The sequence below is a fragment of the Schistocerca cancellata genome, chromosome 2 (genome assembly GCF_023864275.1).
Source record: "Schistocerca cancellata isolate TAMUIC-IGC-003103 chromosome 2, iqSchCanc2.1, whole genome shotgun sequence".
Classification (NCBI taxonomy): domain Eukaryota; kingdom Metazoa; phylum Arthropoda; class Insecta; order Orthoptera; family Acrididae; genus Schistocerca; species Schistocerca cancellata.
The window spans coordinates 346,206,539-346,222,943 of NC_064627.1; the positions used below are offsets into that span (position 1 = coordinate 346,206,539).

General features: G+C 48.3%; 1 protein-coding gene across 2 annotated transcripts in view; it reads left to right on the forward strand.

The window, feature by feature from the left end:
* LOC126161738 (rap1 GTPase-activating protein 1) overlaps positions 1-16,405 on the forward strand; it is a 413,873-nt gene that overhangs the window by 250,133 nt on the left and 147,335 nt on the right. For both annotated transcript variants that reach the window (XM_049917775.1, XM_049917776.1), the window contains exon 2: positions 11,802-12,155. In XM_049917775.1, coding sequence (XP_049773732.1) covers positions 11,802-12,155 — 354 coding nt within the window. The remainder of the gene's footprint in view (positions 1-11,801; positions 12,156-16,405) is intronic.

Genomic DNA, 16,405 nt, shown 5'->3' on the forward strand with positions numbered 1-16,405 from the left:
ATCTCTTCTGAACAGCTCGTTGCAGGGTATCCCAGATATGCTCAGTAATGTTCACATCTGGGGAGTTCGGTGGCCAGCGGAAGTGTTTAAAGTCAGAAGAGTGTTCCTGCAGCAACTCTGTAGCAATTCTGGACGTCTGGGTGCCTGTCGCATTGTCCTGCTGCTATTTCGCAAGTCCGTCCGAATGCACAATGGATATGAATGTATGCAGGTGGCCAGACAGGATGCTTACGTACGTTGCCACCTGTCAAAGTCGTATCTAGACGTATCAGGGGTCCCAAATCACTCCAACTGCATACGCCCCTCACCATTACAGAGCCTCCACCAGCTTGAACAGTGAAACGTCCCGTTAGAAAAATTTATGAATGACCTTGCTGATAAACCTCTTACGTTTTTGATTTTCAAACAGCTGAGCAGAACTGAACGTACTCAGACATTTCTCACTTTACTTATTCTGATCATCACTAAACTGACACACAATATTTTTAGCGCAACGCAATCTGACTTTCAATAATCCCTACAAAAGAATGGCCCTGCCTAACATTAACCTATACCTTTCACAAATCACTTACCTCACAAAAATCTTCGTTACTCGAACTACAATACAGCGAGCGCCACTACTACCAGCTACATAAAAGATCCTGACTACTGAAGTCACTAACTGCTTATAAGCATAGTTAGCAAATGAAAGATTTTGATAAAGAACAAACAATGTATTTGTTTGAATAGTGTTCAGTTCATGACATCCAGTCTTACAAATTTACTGTCTCTGATGGACATACGTCCAGATCATCCGCTCTCAAAACTCCGCCATCTCTCTGCCTATATCCACCACTGCTGGCGGCTCACCTCCAACTGCGCAACGCTACGCGCTGTTAACAGCCAACTGCCCAACACTACAATGGCGAATATTACAACAATGCTAACCAGCCACAGACTGCACACAGCACAGTCAGTGATTTTCATACAGAGCGCTACTTGGCGTAAAAACGTAAATAGCCTACTTACAACAGGAGAGTCTAATGCTACTCCAACTATCTACATCCACGTCCGTACTGCGAAAACCACCGTAGGGTGTATGGCGGAGGGTACTTTGTCCCACTACTCGCCATTTCCTCTCTTATCCCAATCGCTAATAGAACAATGGAAAAACGACTGCCTAAAACCCTTCTAATTTCTGCATTCTATCTTCATGGTCCTTATACGAAATGTACGTTGGCGGTAGTAGAATAGTTCTGCAGTCGGCCTAAAATGCCGGGTCCCTAAATTTGCGCAATAGTGCCTTGCGGGATGTGTCTACAGTAACAAGTTCGCAGCGTAAAGTCGTCAACTGCACAAGCATCAGTAAACCAAGCTGAGTCCTCGAGAGAAAGAAAACAGTATCGTAGGAGCAACAAGACAGTGCTGCCACCGCGGTGGCGAGCCCTCTTTATCCTAGGTACACTGGCCACGTCCATGTGGCAGAACGGCGCTCGACGGTGTGAAAGACGTTTTCTCGTTTTAATCTAGTCCTTCCTTGATGCGCGATTTTTCACACTGACCTTTCTGTTCTCACGATACGAAGAACGTGTCATGGAGCCACCTGATCCTGACGAGAGAGCATACGGCTCGTGGCGGCAGAGTCTCTGTGGGGCTGTGGTGACGGATGGCCGCGCTGTGACGCTGGCCGCAGGAGAGGCGTCCAGTTGCTGGCAGAGGAGAGCAGAGCTGCGCAACGCGACCCGCCCTGGCCGCGCCGACGCCTCGTTACGGGCTCCAGCGTAACGCTACACCACCGGCCTCCCTCCGCGCTCTGTCCACCAGCGCCGAAAACCTCGCCACGCGAGCCAACTCCGGAACACCCACACTTTCCGTCCGATAAGCTGCCCTTGTGAGCAGTACAGTTCGCGGCAAGTGTTTGAGAAACAAGGTGAACACTCTCTGACAACCTAGCGTGACTGAGGAGGACACGAAACTGTTGTTCGTGCTGGTACAGTCTGGAACAAATATGAATATGTCACCCGTACAGTCAAAAACATAAAGTGTTTCGGAAGAGCACACATACTGATAGATACTTACATAAGAACTCCAATCGTCACCCACAACAAAAAAGAGGTGTAATCAAAAGTTTAGTGGACAGCGCAAAACGGATTTGTGCGCCGGAATATCTGGATACGGTACTGAATCATCTGAAACAGGTCTTCGGAAAGAATGGGTACTCAAACAAAGAAATTAATAGAGTTTTAAGACCTAATTACAGCAGGCCAAAGGACAAGGATGGTATACAGCAATGGAAGAACACGGTGTCTTTACCTTTCATTAGTAAGGTTACAGATCGAATCGGCAAAATTTTGCTGAAACATAAAGTGAAACCGGTATTCAAACCTACCAGAAAAATAGGACAAGTACTTCGTTCTGTTAAAGATAGAAGGCCACCATTATCATCTAGCGGTGTGTATAAAATTCCGTGTACTTGTGGCAGGGTCTATATTGGTACTACGAAAAGAAGTGTGAATACGAGGGTAAAGGAGCATAAAAGTCTTTGCCGACTGGGAAAAATAGATAAATTGGCCGTTGCGGAACCTGCACTACAGTCAGGTGACCATGTAGTTAAGTTTTCTGAAACTACAGTTTTAAGTACTACCACGAACTACACTCCTGGAAATTGAAATAAGAACACCGTGAATTCATTGTCCCAGGAAGGGGAAACTTTATTGACACATTCCTGGGGTCAGATACATCACATGATCACACTGACAGAACCACAGGCACATAGACACAGGCAACAGAGCATGCACAATGTCGGCACTAGTACAGTGTATATCCACCTTTCGCAGCAATGCAGGCTGCTATTCTCCCATGGAAACGATCGTAGAGATGCTGGATGTAGTCCTGTGGAACGGCTTGCCATGCCATTTCCACCTGGCGCCTCAGTTGGACCAGCGTTCGTGCTGGACGTGCAGACCGCGTGAGACGACGCTTCATCCAGTCCCAAACATGCTCAATGGGGGACAGATCCGGAGATCTTGCTGGCCAAGGTAGTTGACTTACACCTTCTAGAGCACGTTGGGTGGCACGGGATACATGCGGACGTGCATTGTCCTGTTGGAACAGCAAGTTCCCTTGCCGGTCTAGGAATGGTAGAACGATGGGTTCGATGACGGTTTGGATGTACCGTGCACTATTCAGTGTCCCCTCGACGATCACCAGTGGTGTACGGCCAGTGTAGGAGATCGCTCCCCACACCATGATGCCGGGTGTTGGCCCTGTGTGCCTCGGTCGTATGCAGTCCTGATTGTGGCGCTCACCTGCACGGCGCCAAACACGCATACGACCATCATTGGCACCAAGGCAGGAGCGACTCTCATCGCTGAAGACGACACGTCTCCATTCGTCCCTCCATTCACGCCTGTCGCGACACCACTGGAGGCGGGCTGCACGATGTTGGGGCGTGAGCGGAAGACGGCCTAACGGTGTGCGGGACCGTAGCCCAGCTTCATGGAGACGGTTGCGAATGGTCCTCGCCGATACCCCAGGAGCAACAGTGTCCCTAATTTGCTGGGAAGTGGCGGTGCGGTCCCCTACGGCACTGCGTAGGATCCTACGGTCTTGGCGTGCATCCGTGCGTCGCTGCGGTCCGGTCCCAGGTCGACGGGCACGTGCACCTTCCGCCGACCACTGGCGACAACATCGATGTACTGTGGAGACCTCACGCCCCACGTGTTGAGCAATTCGGCGGTACGTCCACCCGGCCTCCCGCATGCCCACTATACGCCCTCGCTCAAAGTCCGTCAACTGCACATACGGTTCACGTCCACGCTGTCGCGGCATGCTACCAGTGTTAAAGACTGCGATGGAGCTCCGTATGCCACGGCAAACTGGCTGACACTGACGGCGGCGGTGCACAAATGCTGCGCAGCTAGCGCCATTCGACGGCCAACACCGCGGTTCCTGGTGTGTCCGCTGTGCCGTGCGTGTGATCATTGCTTGTACAGCCCTCTCGCAGTGTCCGGAGCAAGTATGGTGGGTCTGACACACCGGTGTCAATGTGTTCTTTTTTCCATTTCCAGGAGTGTATTATCCACGACTGTATAGGGAGGCTATTAAAATTTATAAACATGAAGATAATTTTAATAGAAAAGAAGAGGCCTTGAAATTAAGCGAGATATGGACAGTGGCGTTACAGAATCGATAAGTGATTTTTATCTATGACGGACTATTATTGATAGTTACATTTGATCTTTGACTAGTTTTCTCTGTGCTACTATGTGCAAGCTAGACCACGCCCACTTTCCTCGGTATTTGGGCCGCTCTCCGACGCCCGACTCGTCAGTCGGCAGGACCCATCAGGACCAGCCATACCTCTGAAGATGTCCAACGTAGTATTGGACGAAACGTTAGGAACAGAAGAATTCCATGGACCACGGCCATATAACCCGGAAGAATTATCAACAACAGTACCATCCGGTCGTGAAAGCCTTCATTGTATGCCTAAAACCATTGCTGAGCTGAAAACAGCTCTGAGGATGTCATCGTCAGCATCGATGTTCCGACACTTCAGCGGGTCATGCAGAATTTCGCTATTCGTCTGCGCCATATCATCGCCAATGATGGCAGGCATATCGAACATGTCATAATCTAAATCCCAATATATGTAGTGACGTTTACATGTTGAATAAAGTGTGTGCACGGCGTAGTTTGTAACTACGAGGGTAATTCCAAAAGTAAGGCCTCCTATTTTTTATAAGTACATTGACCTGTTTATTTCTACAATGGTTTACATCAGTTTACTGCTTCAACATTTAGCTATTTTTCGACATAATCACCATTTCTGTCGATGCATTTTTGTAGACGCTGTGGCAGTTTTTGTTTGCCCATGGTCATACCAGCTCGCCGCCATGTTGTTCAGAAAGTTATGAACCTCTTCTTTCACCTCGTCGTCGGAGCTGAATCGCTTTCCGGCCAAATGTTCTTTTAACCTAGAGAACAGGTGATAGTCACTCGGCACCAAGTAAGGACTGCAGCGTGGATGGGTGACTGTGTTCCACTGAAACTGCTGCAGAAGAGCAACGGTTTGGTTCAAATGGCTCTGCGCACTATGCGACTTAACTTCTGAGGTCATCAGTCGCCTAGAACTTAGAGCTAATTAAACCTAACTAACCTAAGGACATCACACATATCCATGCCTGAGGCAGGATTCGAACCTGAGACCGTAGCGGTCCATCGGTTCCAGACTGTAGCGTCTAGAATCGCACGGCCACTCCGGCCGGCTGCAACGGTTTGCCGAGCGATGTGTGGGCGAGGGCTGTCATGGAGAATATGTACGCCCTTGCTCAACATTCCTCTTCTCCGTTTCTGAATTGCCCGTTTGAGTTTTTTCAGTGTGTCACAGTACCTGTCAGCGTTAATTGTGGTCCCAGGGATTCAGCTCCTACGACGAGGTGAAAGAAGAGGTTCATAACTTTCTGAACAGCATGGCGGCGAGCTGGTGTGACATGGGCATACAAAAACTGCCACAGCGTCTACAAAAATGCATCGACCGAAATGGTGATTATGTCGAAAAATATCTAAATGTTCCAGCTGTAAACTGGTGTAAACCATTGTAGAAATAAACTGGTCTATGTACTTACAAAAAATAGGAGACCTTACTTTTGGGATTACCCTCGTAATTTACGTTTTTTTTCATATAGTTCAGTAATTGTTGCCCTGTATCTGCCCTACACGAGGATTCTGCTGCAGCGGCAGAGTTGCTGGGTTGGACAACGAGCGCAGACTCCCACAGTGAACGTAGAGGATTCCTCGGCGGCGACTAATTGGAGACGAGTGCGTAAATTTCCCGGCGACTTCCTGGGCGCGGAGCAGCCCACGCCTCTTCCTCCGCTGTTGACACTGCGCGGCCCACGTGTGTGTGTGGACAAGCGCTAGCGCCCGGCGGAGTGGAGCCCAACCCTCCAGGCGGGTTCCCGCCTCGGCTTCTGCATTGTGTCGCACACAATACGTTGCTTGGGCAAACACACGGAAAACCGCCCAAAGGAAAGAATTCATTAATTATTTACAGTCGGTGGTGGGCTGCGTTTAGATAATATCAGCCGGATGCAAGGCTTGCTTGCTGAATACTGTTTAATACTAGCATTCATACAAAATTAGCCTACATAATTAGTCTGTATTTTGTAACCACGTGCATAGTGGGAGCGTACATTCTCATTGTGACGTATGCACACCGAGGCAAGCGTTGGCATGCATCAGCAGTGTACGAAAAGGATTTGGCGACTCAAAACGCCTTCGTCCAAAGATTGGAAAGTGATGTTAGTGTCGGCAAAATACAGGGCGAGTCAAAAGTCCTTGGGCACCTTCATAAGTTGGAAGATCAAAGGGCAAATTGAAATGTGATGATGGGAACATAGGTTTGATGTGGGGCCGCAACTTTTGAAGTGAATGTCGTTCATGGCCGTCATCTTGAAAGCCGCCATTTTGGATTCAAGTCATTTTTTTGAATGGGAACGGGGGTGTATGTCACATCAGATAACACTTGCTTGAGCTCTGGAATTTAGTGGTGTAATTTGTTTTTGTCTATCTTGTACAGTTTATAGGTTATTAATGTTCAAAGTTGGGAAATTACCTTCATACCGACTGCTACAACACATGTTCTACGTGTTGTCCATCCCGTGCAACGCACAACTGTAGTCGGCGCAACCACTCTGACTGCACACGGAGGAGTGTGTCTCCTGCAATTTGGTCAAAGGTGTGTTGTATGCGTTCCTCCAGGTGTCTCAAATCATGGATGCTCTCGACATACACTATCTGCTTAAGATGTCCCCATAGATAAAAATCAAGGTGCGTTAAGTCGCCACGCGGGATTAGCCGAGAGGTCTAGGTGCTGCAGTCATGGACTGTGCGGCTGGTCCTGGCGGAGGTTCGAGTCCTCCCTCGTGCATGGGTGTTTGTGTTTGTCCTTAGGATAATTTAGGTTAAGTAGTGTGTAAGCTTAGGGACTGATGACCTTAGCAGATAAGATTTCACACGCAGTTTTGCGTTAAGTCAGGGGATCTGGGCGGTCACTCCACGGGACCACGGCGACCAATCCACTTCCCTGACAGTTGTTCCTCCAACCATTCACGGACACTAATGCCATAGTGCGGAGGGGCTCCTTCGTGCTGAAAATAAGATGGGAAAATGCCGTCAGCATTCAGTGTGGAGGGGACACAAGTTCCTGCAACGGCATCAGATACTGTGGTGCAGTTAAGCTGTTGTAAATGAAAAATGGCCTAATGATGTAGGTGTCCCATATGCCACACCACACCATCAGCTTTGCTGGACTATGTTCTCGAATTCGGGCAATCCAGTTCGGATTTGCGTCACTCCAGTATCGACAATTATGTCGATTAACCTCACCGTTCAAAGTGAAATACGCCTCGTCGCTGAACACTGTACCCTTGGCAAACGAAGGGTCCAGTTCATATTGAAAATACTGATTATCAGAGGATTTAATTTAGGTCGCTTTCGTACGGTATTTGACCTGTGTGGATGACAAAATACTAGTGCGTCCAGCTTCGGATAGACACGTTGGTGGACTGTAGATCAATCATGAAAGAATCACTAAAAGTTCCCCCGGCAGAAAATTCGTCACAGAGTTGATGATAGCTTGACACTTTCAAGTAACATGCGGCACGGAGCAGTGGTGTCTTGATCGCTTCCTTTCGGAGACCATCTACGGTGTCAACCTCAAATCACGGTCAGTCTTTTTCTGTGGCCGCGTTGGCTGGTGTTCCCAACATTTATGATCATATGCGAAGGTTTCTTTTGTCGGACACTCAGTTAACATGAAGATTCAACCCCTCATTGGCGTTGTGAGTAAATAACGCCTGTACGGTGTCACTGGTACCCCAACCAGTAATTTGCAGACAACAAATGGAAATGTAGGTGGCCCACAGGCAGACACGTGGGAAGCCAGCACAGGACTTTTTCAGGGCACGTTGGACGGGGGGGGGGGGAGGGGGAGGACACAGCGAGCTTTCCCTTTTGCCGGAGGCTGCCGTCAGGGGGACAAAGCACGGTGCGGGGTCGCGGCTAATTAATCCTCTGCAGGCGCGGTAGAGCCCGGTCGTGGCAGGCTGCTGCCCTCATTAGCTGCCTGCCTGCAAATGAACCACCACCACCGCCGCCTGCTCTGTTTTTGGATTCACGGCTGTCTACAAAACGCGCCTCCCAACTGCTGCTCGCGCTGTCGTAAGATCTGTTCTCTCTGCCCTCTAAAAGACCTCGCACCAGCCGAATCGCCGCACCTCTGGTCCAACCCCCAAAAAGTATATGTGCAACGGTTAAAACTACCCCCGTTTCGGATCCTGAGTATCCATATCCAAAAGATTATCTGGAAAGAAATTTCAATGCAGATTGTTTAATTGCCTAATTATTTTGCTTTTCTTTCTTGTGACAATTACAAAAGTAAGGCTCAACGAAATTAAAGACGTTAGGCATTGAAATCAATAGGGCAAGTTAAGAATGTGTGCTGAACCGGGATTCGAACCCGGGTCTCGTGCTGACTAGGCAGATACGCTCACCACTGTGTGATTCGGACACAGTGGTCACCACAATCGCACGGACTACCCTAGCACGCCTCCCGTCAGACCCAAATTCTCAACTTATACTACACGCTACTGGTGTAGTGCCCCTCTTTCTTAGCCTCATTACTCGCACCATCGCCGGCCGCTGTGGCCCAGCGGTTCTAGGCGCTTCAGTCTGGAACCGCGCGACCGCTACGGTCGCAGGTTCCAACCCTGCCTCGGTCATGGATGTGTGTGATTCCTTAGGTTAGTTAGGTTTAAGTAGTTCTAAGTTCTAGGGGACTGATGACCTCAGATGTTAAGTCCCATAGTGCTCAGAGCCATTTTTTTGGGCATGTGAGGTACTGCCATAGTCAAATAGACGGCTGTTGCAGACGTAGTGCACACAAGCACTCACGGTTTGTCCAGATTTTTTAGTACCCGTGTCTTGTTGAAGGAGTCTCGTTCAGAATCCTTGAGAGTCTTCAGTTCCTTCAATCTATATCTACAACTGTACTCCTCAAGCTACATGTTGGTGTGTGACGAAGAGTATTTTGTTTACCAGTGTTAACTTCTCCCTTTCCTGTTCCCAGTAGCAAATGGTACACGGAAGAATGATTGTTGGTCAGAATCGGTTGACCTGCGATTTCCCTACTTTCATGCTTTTTTCGCGAGATATACGTACGAAGAAGCAATATATTCGTTGACTCTTAGAATTTTAGCAGTAAATCACACGAGAATGCAGGTTGCCTCTCCTGTGGCTTCTGCCACTGGAGTTCGCTGAGCATATCTGGCGGGACGCCTCCGCGCATAGTAAGTGAATCTGTGGCGAAACGCGCAGCTCTTCTTTGAATCTTCTTTTCTTCCCCTTGCAGTCCTCTCTACTACGAATCCGAGAGTGACGAGCAACATTTAACTTATGGTCGAACGACGGTTTTGTAAGCTACCTCCTCTTTGGGTGGCCTACACTTCCTGAGGATCTTTTCAAAAATGTTCAAATGTATGCGAATTCCTAAGGGACCGAACCGCTGAGGTCATCAGTCCCTAGACTCACACACTACTTAAACTGACTTAAACTAACTTATGCTTAGAACAACACACACACACACACACACACACACACACACACACACACACACACACGCGAGGGAAGAATCGAATCTCCGACGGGAGGGGCCGCAATCCGTGACATGGCGCCTGAAACCGCGCGGCCCCTCAGAGCGGCTGATGTTTTCAGTCAACGTCAGTTTGGCGTCTTGCTTACTTGCGATTACATGCTGCAGTTGTTCCATTACAAATCGCTCCTACACGTTTTCTGAATAAAAATGCTTCCAGCGACTGACTTGTAATGGTGTAATTACGCAAATAATGCGTCTTTCCGCATATTTCTGCACAATAATTGGCGTTTACGTGTGTTAAGGCTCAACTGCCTATCATTCTGCCCAGCGTCGTGACTGTGTATACCTTCCTGCTATAATTTTCTAGCGTTTCGACTTCTCTGTATAGAACAGCATCATCAGCAAAAAGCATCGCGGAACTTCAGAAATTATCCGCTAGGTCATTAATGTACACTGTCTAGTCAATGTGACCATCTGTCTAAAGCCTGAATGACTACCTTTTGCATCGCAAACCGCTGCGAGATGCGCAGGAAGAGTGGAAGTGTGTCAGCGAAGACCACAAAGATACCGACAGGGGTGTGGAGCCATGCCGTCTCCAGTGCCGTGGGTAGCTGCGCTATTTTTCTCATTTGGGGTTCCATGGCCCGAAAGCCGATGATCATATCCTATTGGACGTCAGACAGATCGCTCCCTTTCCCTAATACGACAATGACTGCACTGTTTCCTGCGTCCCCCCATGACACCGCTTTATATATCCTCCACTGCTAGTGCTGCCACCTGCCGCTGTGAGTGGTTATTGCACTTTGAGATCGAACATAGGCGGTGATCACATAAATGTTACAGCACCCTGTCTCGTGTGGAAAGTAGTGGTACCATAATACTCCCTTGGCTTAAGCTCGAAGTTTCTTTTCCTTAAGCCGTGGGCACACGGACCGTGGATCCGAGCGTTGAGCGTGCCGAGTTTGACCAATGAGATGGCACAACGCCACCTACGTCACAAGCACACCGTCTCCCTTCAATACAGAGTTGTGAGGCGCCATATTGGCATTCATTTCAAGCCTATATGTATATATGCTGTTTCTGAGCGCCAGCAAATTGAGAATCACTGCAAAACCCTTTGCTAACTGTGTGATTCGTTACAATAAAATAATGAGATACATCATATTCGTGGCAAAAGAATTATTGTAACTTGCGTATTATGAGAGTAGGCTATTTGAAGGCAGCGACACACTTAAGATCCACACAAAACGCATTGTTCTTGGTACAATTTCAGTTAGTAACATATCTACGATTAAGGTTTTCAGCAAGTGGTAAGATCCTGTGTTTAGATACAAAAGGTGTGATGTTGGTTTAGCGTAATGATTAGCGTCACTGTCCTGTACTGAGTCGTTTTGTTGGGGCGGTGGTTCGCGTCTTGACACAACCCAATGTTTTTCCTAAGACTCGCGTTTTTATTGGGTTCTGATACTTTATTATTAGTTTAATATAAGTATATACAGTAATATTTATGTTATGTAAATACAAGTTTTTTCGGTTGGCTTAATCTAAAGGGCAGCTTGCGCTACTTGTATAAAGATAGTTTGCTCCTTTTTCTTTTACGCTTCGTAATTCACATGTGGCAAAGATTCTGCTACTGGGTAGGAACAGTGGTCAAGTAAGACTGACCTTGGGGTTTTACTAAAATGTGGGAATGATGAAATAATGTTTATCTTAAGCGGAGAAGTATTCCAAATTTGTAACGCACTGATTGTAATGGAACTTTTATAAGCCTGTGTCCTTATTGACTGGACATGGTACTTTCCTTTTCGTGGACGATAGAGAAAATGTGCGTTTTAATAGAGCTAACGTGGGAATTTTACGCGCGCCCGTTGAGTAAACATTGTGATTTACGAACTAGAAACATCCCCCAACTGCCGCTGGAGTGCGATACGATCGCCTATACTACGTTGGGGCCCACTTACCGTATGCACAAGTCGCATCGCTCCTGAGCGTTCAGCAGCACGTTGAACTTGGCACGCTCAACGTTAACGTTCGACAGCACGGTCCGTGTGCCGACGGCCTTAGAATGAACAAGTTGAGAATGAGGATAAGATTTTTCCGTGTTTTTTGCAGGTTGGTGGACTTGTAAGAGTACTGGCTGGTGACTCGAGTTGTTTGTCCGTAGACGCCGTCTGCGGCTGGCTCCGCGGGCAGCGGCGCATCGGCGGGGTCGGCGACGTCCGCTCCCGGAGGCGGGGTGTCGGCCCCCGCGGCGGTGGCGGCGGCGGCAGCGGCGAGCGCCAACAGCGCGGCGTCGCGGCGCCTGCTGCAGGAGGCGCTGTCGCGGCCGGCGCCCTACCCCATGATCGTGGCGCCGCCCGGCTACTGGGTCGACGGCCACGACCACGACTGCGCCTTCGACGCGCGCGGCAACCCCGTGCTGCCGCAGCCGCCGCAGCCCGCCGCGCCGCAGGCGCACCGCTACAAGATCGAGACCGACGAGACGGCCAAGTGCTACCGCAGGTTCTTCGTCGGACTCGTGAGTACCTTACCCCTCCACTGCTAGACTTAACGTAGGTGGAAAGTGTCAAGATAAACTTCACGCAGTCGTCGTCCAAACCACCTGCCCGCTGCCAGTCTACGAGATGTCACTGGACTGCAATAGTAGGGACCTGTCAGAAGTACCTTTATCTGGCTTTACATACTGCACCCGGCACTTCTCCTCAGTTATCGAAACCGCTGCACCAGTAAATAACCTATCACTTGACACTAAGGGAGATGAACCGCTCCACCAACCAGAGAACTGTCACTGGGAAGATGGGAAGGAATGGGCATCAATAGACAACAGATGAATGGTAAATCTGAACACCTAATTTTTACTATACACCAATTACTTCTGAAACTCCGTGTCTATGTATCAGTGAGAAAATTCCTACGTCAATATTCCTAGCTAAGTGGTCACTGGAGGAGCTGCATAGGATCTACAGTAGATTCGAGGATGTTTGGCTGGAATATTGGAACTGGCCCTCTTCAAACTATTACTGCAGTGGTCGATATTCCGACCCCTTTCCTGAGATCTGGTTATTCGGCCAGAACAGTAGTCCAAATGGCTCCAAGCACTATGGGACTTGACATCTGAGGTCGTCAGTCCCCTAGATTTAGAACTGCTTAAACCTAACTAACCTAAGCACATCACACACATCCATGCCCGAGGCAGGATTCGAACCTGCGACCGTAGCAGCCGCGGGGTTCCGGACTGAATCGCCTAGAACCGCTCGGCCACAGCGGCACGGCCCAGAAGAGTAGTGGCCAATATCCCAGCAGAGGGGTGGAAACGTACGCTATCGAGGAACACGACGTAAACGTTGAAGATCACAAAGGAGCTTCTGAGTTGCTGGCTGCGCAATGTTTCTCAATAAAGACCGGAAGAGTGGTGTACTCACCCCACCGCGTCCAATGACGCCATCGACAGAGGATGTCGGTTGGTGCCAAGGGGGCTGACGGGATCTGTGGACGGAGTTTCTGTTTTACGTTTACGTCGTGTTTCTCGTTGGTGTACCCGCTATTCCTCTGCGTTTCAGCCAGTCAGAGACCTATATCTACATACATACTTTGCAAGCCACCCTACGGTGTGTGGCGAAGGGTACTCCTTTCCTGTTTCACTCGCAAATACAGCGAGGGAAAAACGACTGCCTGCATGCCTCCGAACGATCCCTAATCTCTCTTACGCGGAATGTATGTTGGCGACAATAGAATCTTCTGCAGTTGGCCTCAAATGCTCAGTAGTCGTCCTCAAAAAGAACTTCGTCTTCCCTCCAGTGATTCTCCTTTAAGTTCCCGAAGAATCTCCGTATACTTACGTAAGATTTCAGATCTCTGGAGAGGTATCGGAACGCCAACAACTGAAGTAATTGTTAGTAGAGAGATATGACTTGGCATAATTGCTCCGAATTTACCTCCAGTGACAACGGCCACGAAAGTTGGAGACTTGTATAACGTTTACGTGTTCGAAAGCCTACGTTAATGGACGGCAGGTAGTGTGTTAATTACAAATTTCTCCATTACTAAACACTAGATGACGCCTTAGCAGTGACGACCATGGGAGTGGTCAAATTAATTCTGGATTCGCTTGTTTATTCTAATTGAAACGTGGACTGTTTATTTTGGCCAGTGGCACGGCCGAAGAGCCTATGTAATTCAGTAATGTGCATTTCAGGTAGCATTTTGCTTCGGAGCTCCCGTGGGTGGCACAATATCGAACTGGCCACTTCGGTAATCTCTTCGCGCAGTGCTTTACGTTTCGCACGATGCCAAGAGCACAAACAAACAGCAGCAAATAGTATAGATTTTTATGTACTACCGATGTGAATTCGAAGAAGTGCAGTACCCATCGCATGAAGTGCATTTTGACTATGCTACACAAGTGCAGTGCAGTCATGATAAATTACAATAAGAATCTATTGTCTCGACGGTCGAGGGAGATGGCACGTTAGTTAACTTACGATGCCAGAGATCTTCATTTTGGATATGGCGTTTCGGATCCCCCCGTCCGGCTATCCATCGTCAGAATTTTTGAGTTTTTCCTGAATAGATTTTTATGTCCTAGTCTTCCGCAAACTGACGTAATATTCCGTCTCTATGTCCTCGTCGTTGACGGTACGTTCCTTCCTCCAAGGTTTCTACAGAATGTTTGTTAATCGTTCTCAGAAGACTTTTTTCGCTCTAATTATCTCCTCTTTAACAGCCTACCCCCTTCTCTGTAACGACTGAGCTACGACACGAAGCATTCGTTTCTATACCGACAGCATTGAATACTTCTTCAGTAAAAAAAAATCGATCAAAGTGATGTCATCTGCAACTGCTGAGAAAAATGCGAGGTCCCTTGCAGGCTGAGAGACTGTGTGCAGGTTAACTTGCAGTCGCACTACAGATGGCTTTACGTGAACCATGCATTTGAAGTAGCGCATGCAAAATTCATCTGGAGCTTTTCCACTTTCGCCCTTTGTACCTCCACAGTGCGCGGCTATTGTGCCGCCAACACCCATTTGTTGCGCTGGCCATAACGCGCGCGCACCTTTTACGGACTGAGAGATCTCGGCCGTGCGGAAACGGGTACACACGGCCGCTGCCGCCGCCCCGCGGCGTGCACTCTCCACTGGCACGCCAGTCGCTACCTGTGGCGCCAGCACTGCCGCCATTGTGCACGTTTCTGGGCCCCGGGCGTGCCGGCGCAGCCGCTCGCCAGATAATGACTCCGCGGCTCGCCTGCCCCCACAAAGGAGCTGCTTCACCCCAAGAAGGTCGCCTTGCCTTCAGACGCACTGGCGCTACTATATAGCTGCCTGCTTTCACCAACGTGCCACATGCTTCGTGCAAGCCGCTGTACAGTGGACATGGTGCATTATCGATGTTCTATCCCAATCGCGTATTGAACAACTGAAAAATGTCAGTCTACATGGCCCTGGTACGTAACCTAATCTCTCTGATTCTCATTATCCACAAGAGATGTACAGGGCGTTTTAGCTGCCCCTACCGGTAGGTTTTATGCAACCCGCAAAGCCTTCAAATATCACTCGCAAGATTTTCATATTCTCTCGCTCCCTACACGCAAACTATTAGTCCTACAGACAAAATGAACGGGTCGTTTTGTAGGAAATTTAATGTAGTTACATTTTTTACTGCTATACATTCTCTTTAGAGGACGTAGTTTTCGAATTATTCAAGGGAAAGGTACGAGAGTAACCTTCAAACGGGTTTTTATTTAATAACGTCGGTAGATGTACATTATCGGATAATTTGTTGGAGTTACTCATTTCATTTCAACATCATAGCCATCGTCTCTCTTCTGAAAGCTAAACCTGTATCAAATTAAATTATACACCCAATGCTTTAAAAATGTTTTCCCTACAAGACGTAGTTTTCTGATTATTGAAGAAAAACGTACAAAAGTAACCTACAAACGCGTTCTTCTGGAATAACTCGAAATCTGTGGCTTCCAGCAGTAGTAGATAGTGTCGGAAGTTCCATGCGGCTTTTCGCGGATGATGCTGTAGTATGTAGAGAAGTTGAAGCATTAGAAAATTGCAGCGAAATGCAGGAAGATCTGCAGCGGATAGGCACTTGGGGCAGGGAGTGGCAACTGACCCTCAACATAGACAAATGTAATGTATTGCGAATACATAGAAAGAAGGATCCTTTATTGTATGATTATATGATAGCGGAACAAACACTGGTAGCAGTTACTTCTGTAAAATATCTGGGACTATGCGTGCGGAACGATTTGATGTGGAATGATCGTATAAAATTAATTGTTGGTAAGGCGGGTACCAGGTTGAGATTCATTGGGAGGGTCCTTAGAAAATGTGGTCCATCAACAAAGGAGGTGGCTTACAAAACACTCGTTCGACCTATACACGAGTATTGCTCATGAGTGTGGGATCCGTATCAGATCGGGTTGACGGAGGAGATAGAGAAGATCCAAAGAAGAGCGGCGCGTTTCGTCACAGGGTTATTTGGTAAGCGTGATAGCGTTACGGAAATGTTTAGCAAATTCGAGTGGCAGACTCTGCAAGAGAGGCGCTCTACATCGCAGGGTAGCTTGCTGTCCAGGTTTCGAGAGGGTGCGTTTCTAGATGAGGTATCGAATATATTGCTTCCCCCTACTTATACCTCCTGGCCGTGCGGTTCTAGGCGCTACAGTCTGGAACCGAGCGACCGCTACGGTCGCAGGTTCGAATCCTGCCTCGGGCATGGATGTATGTGATGTCCTTAGGTTAGTTAGGTTTAATT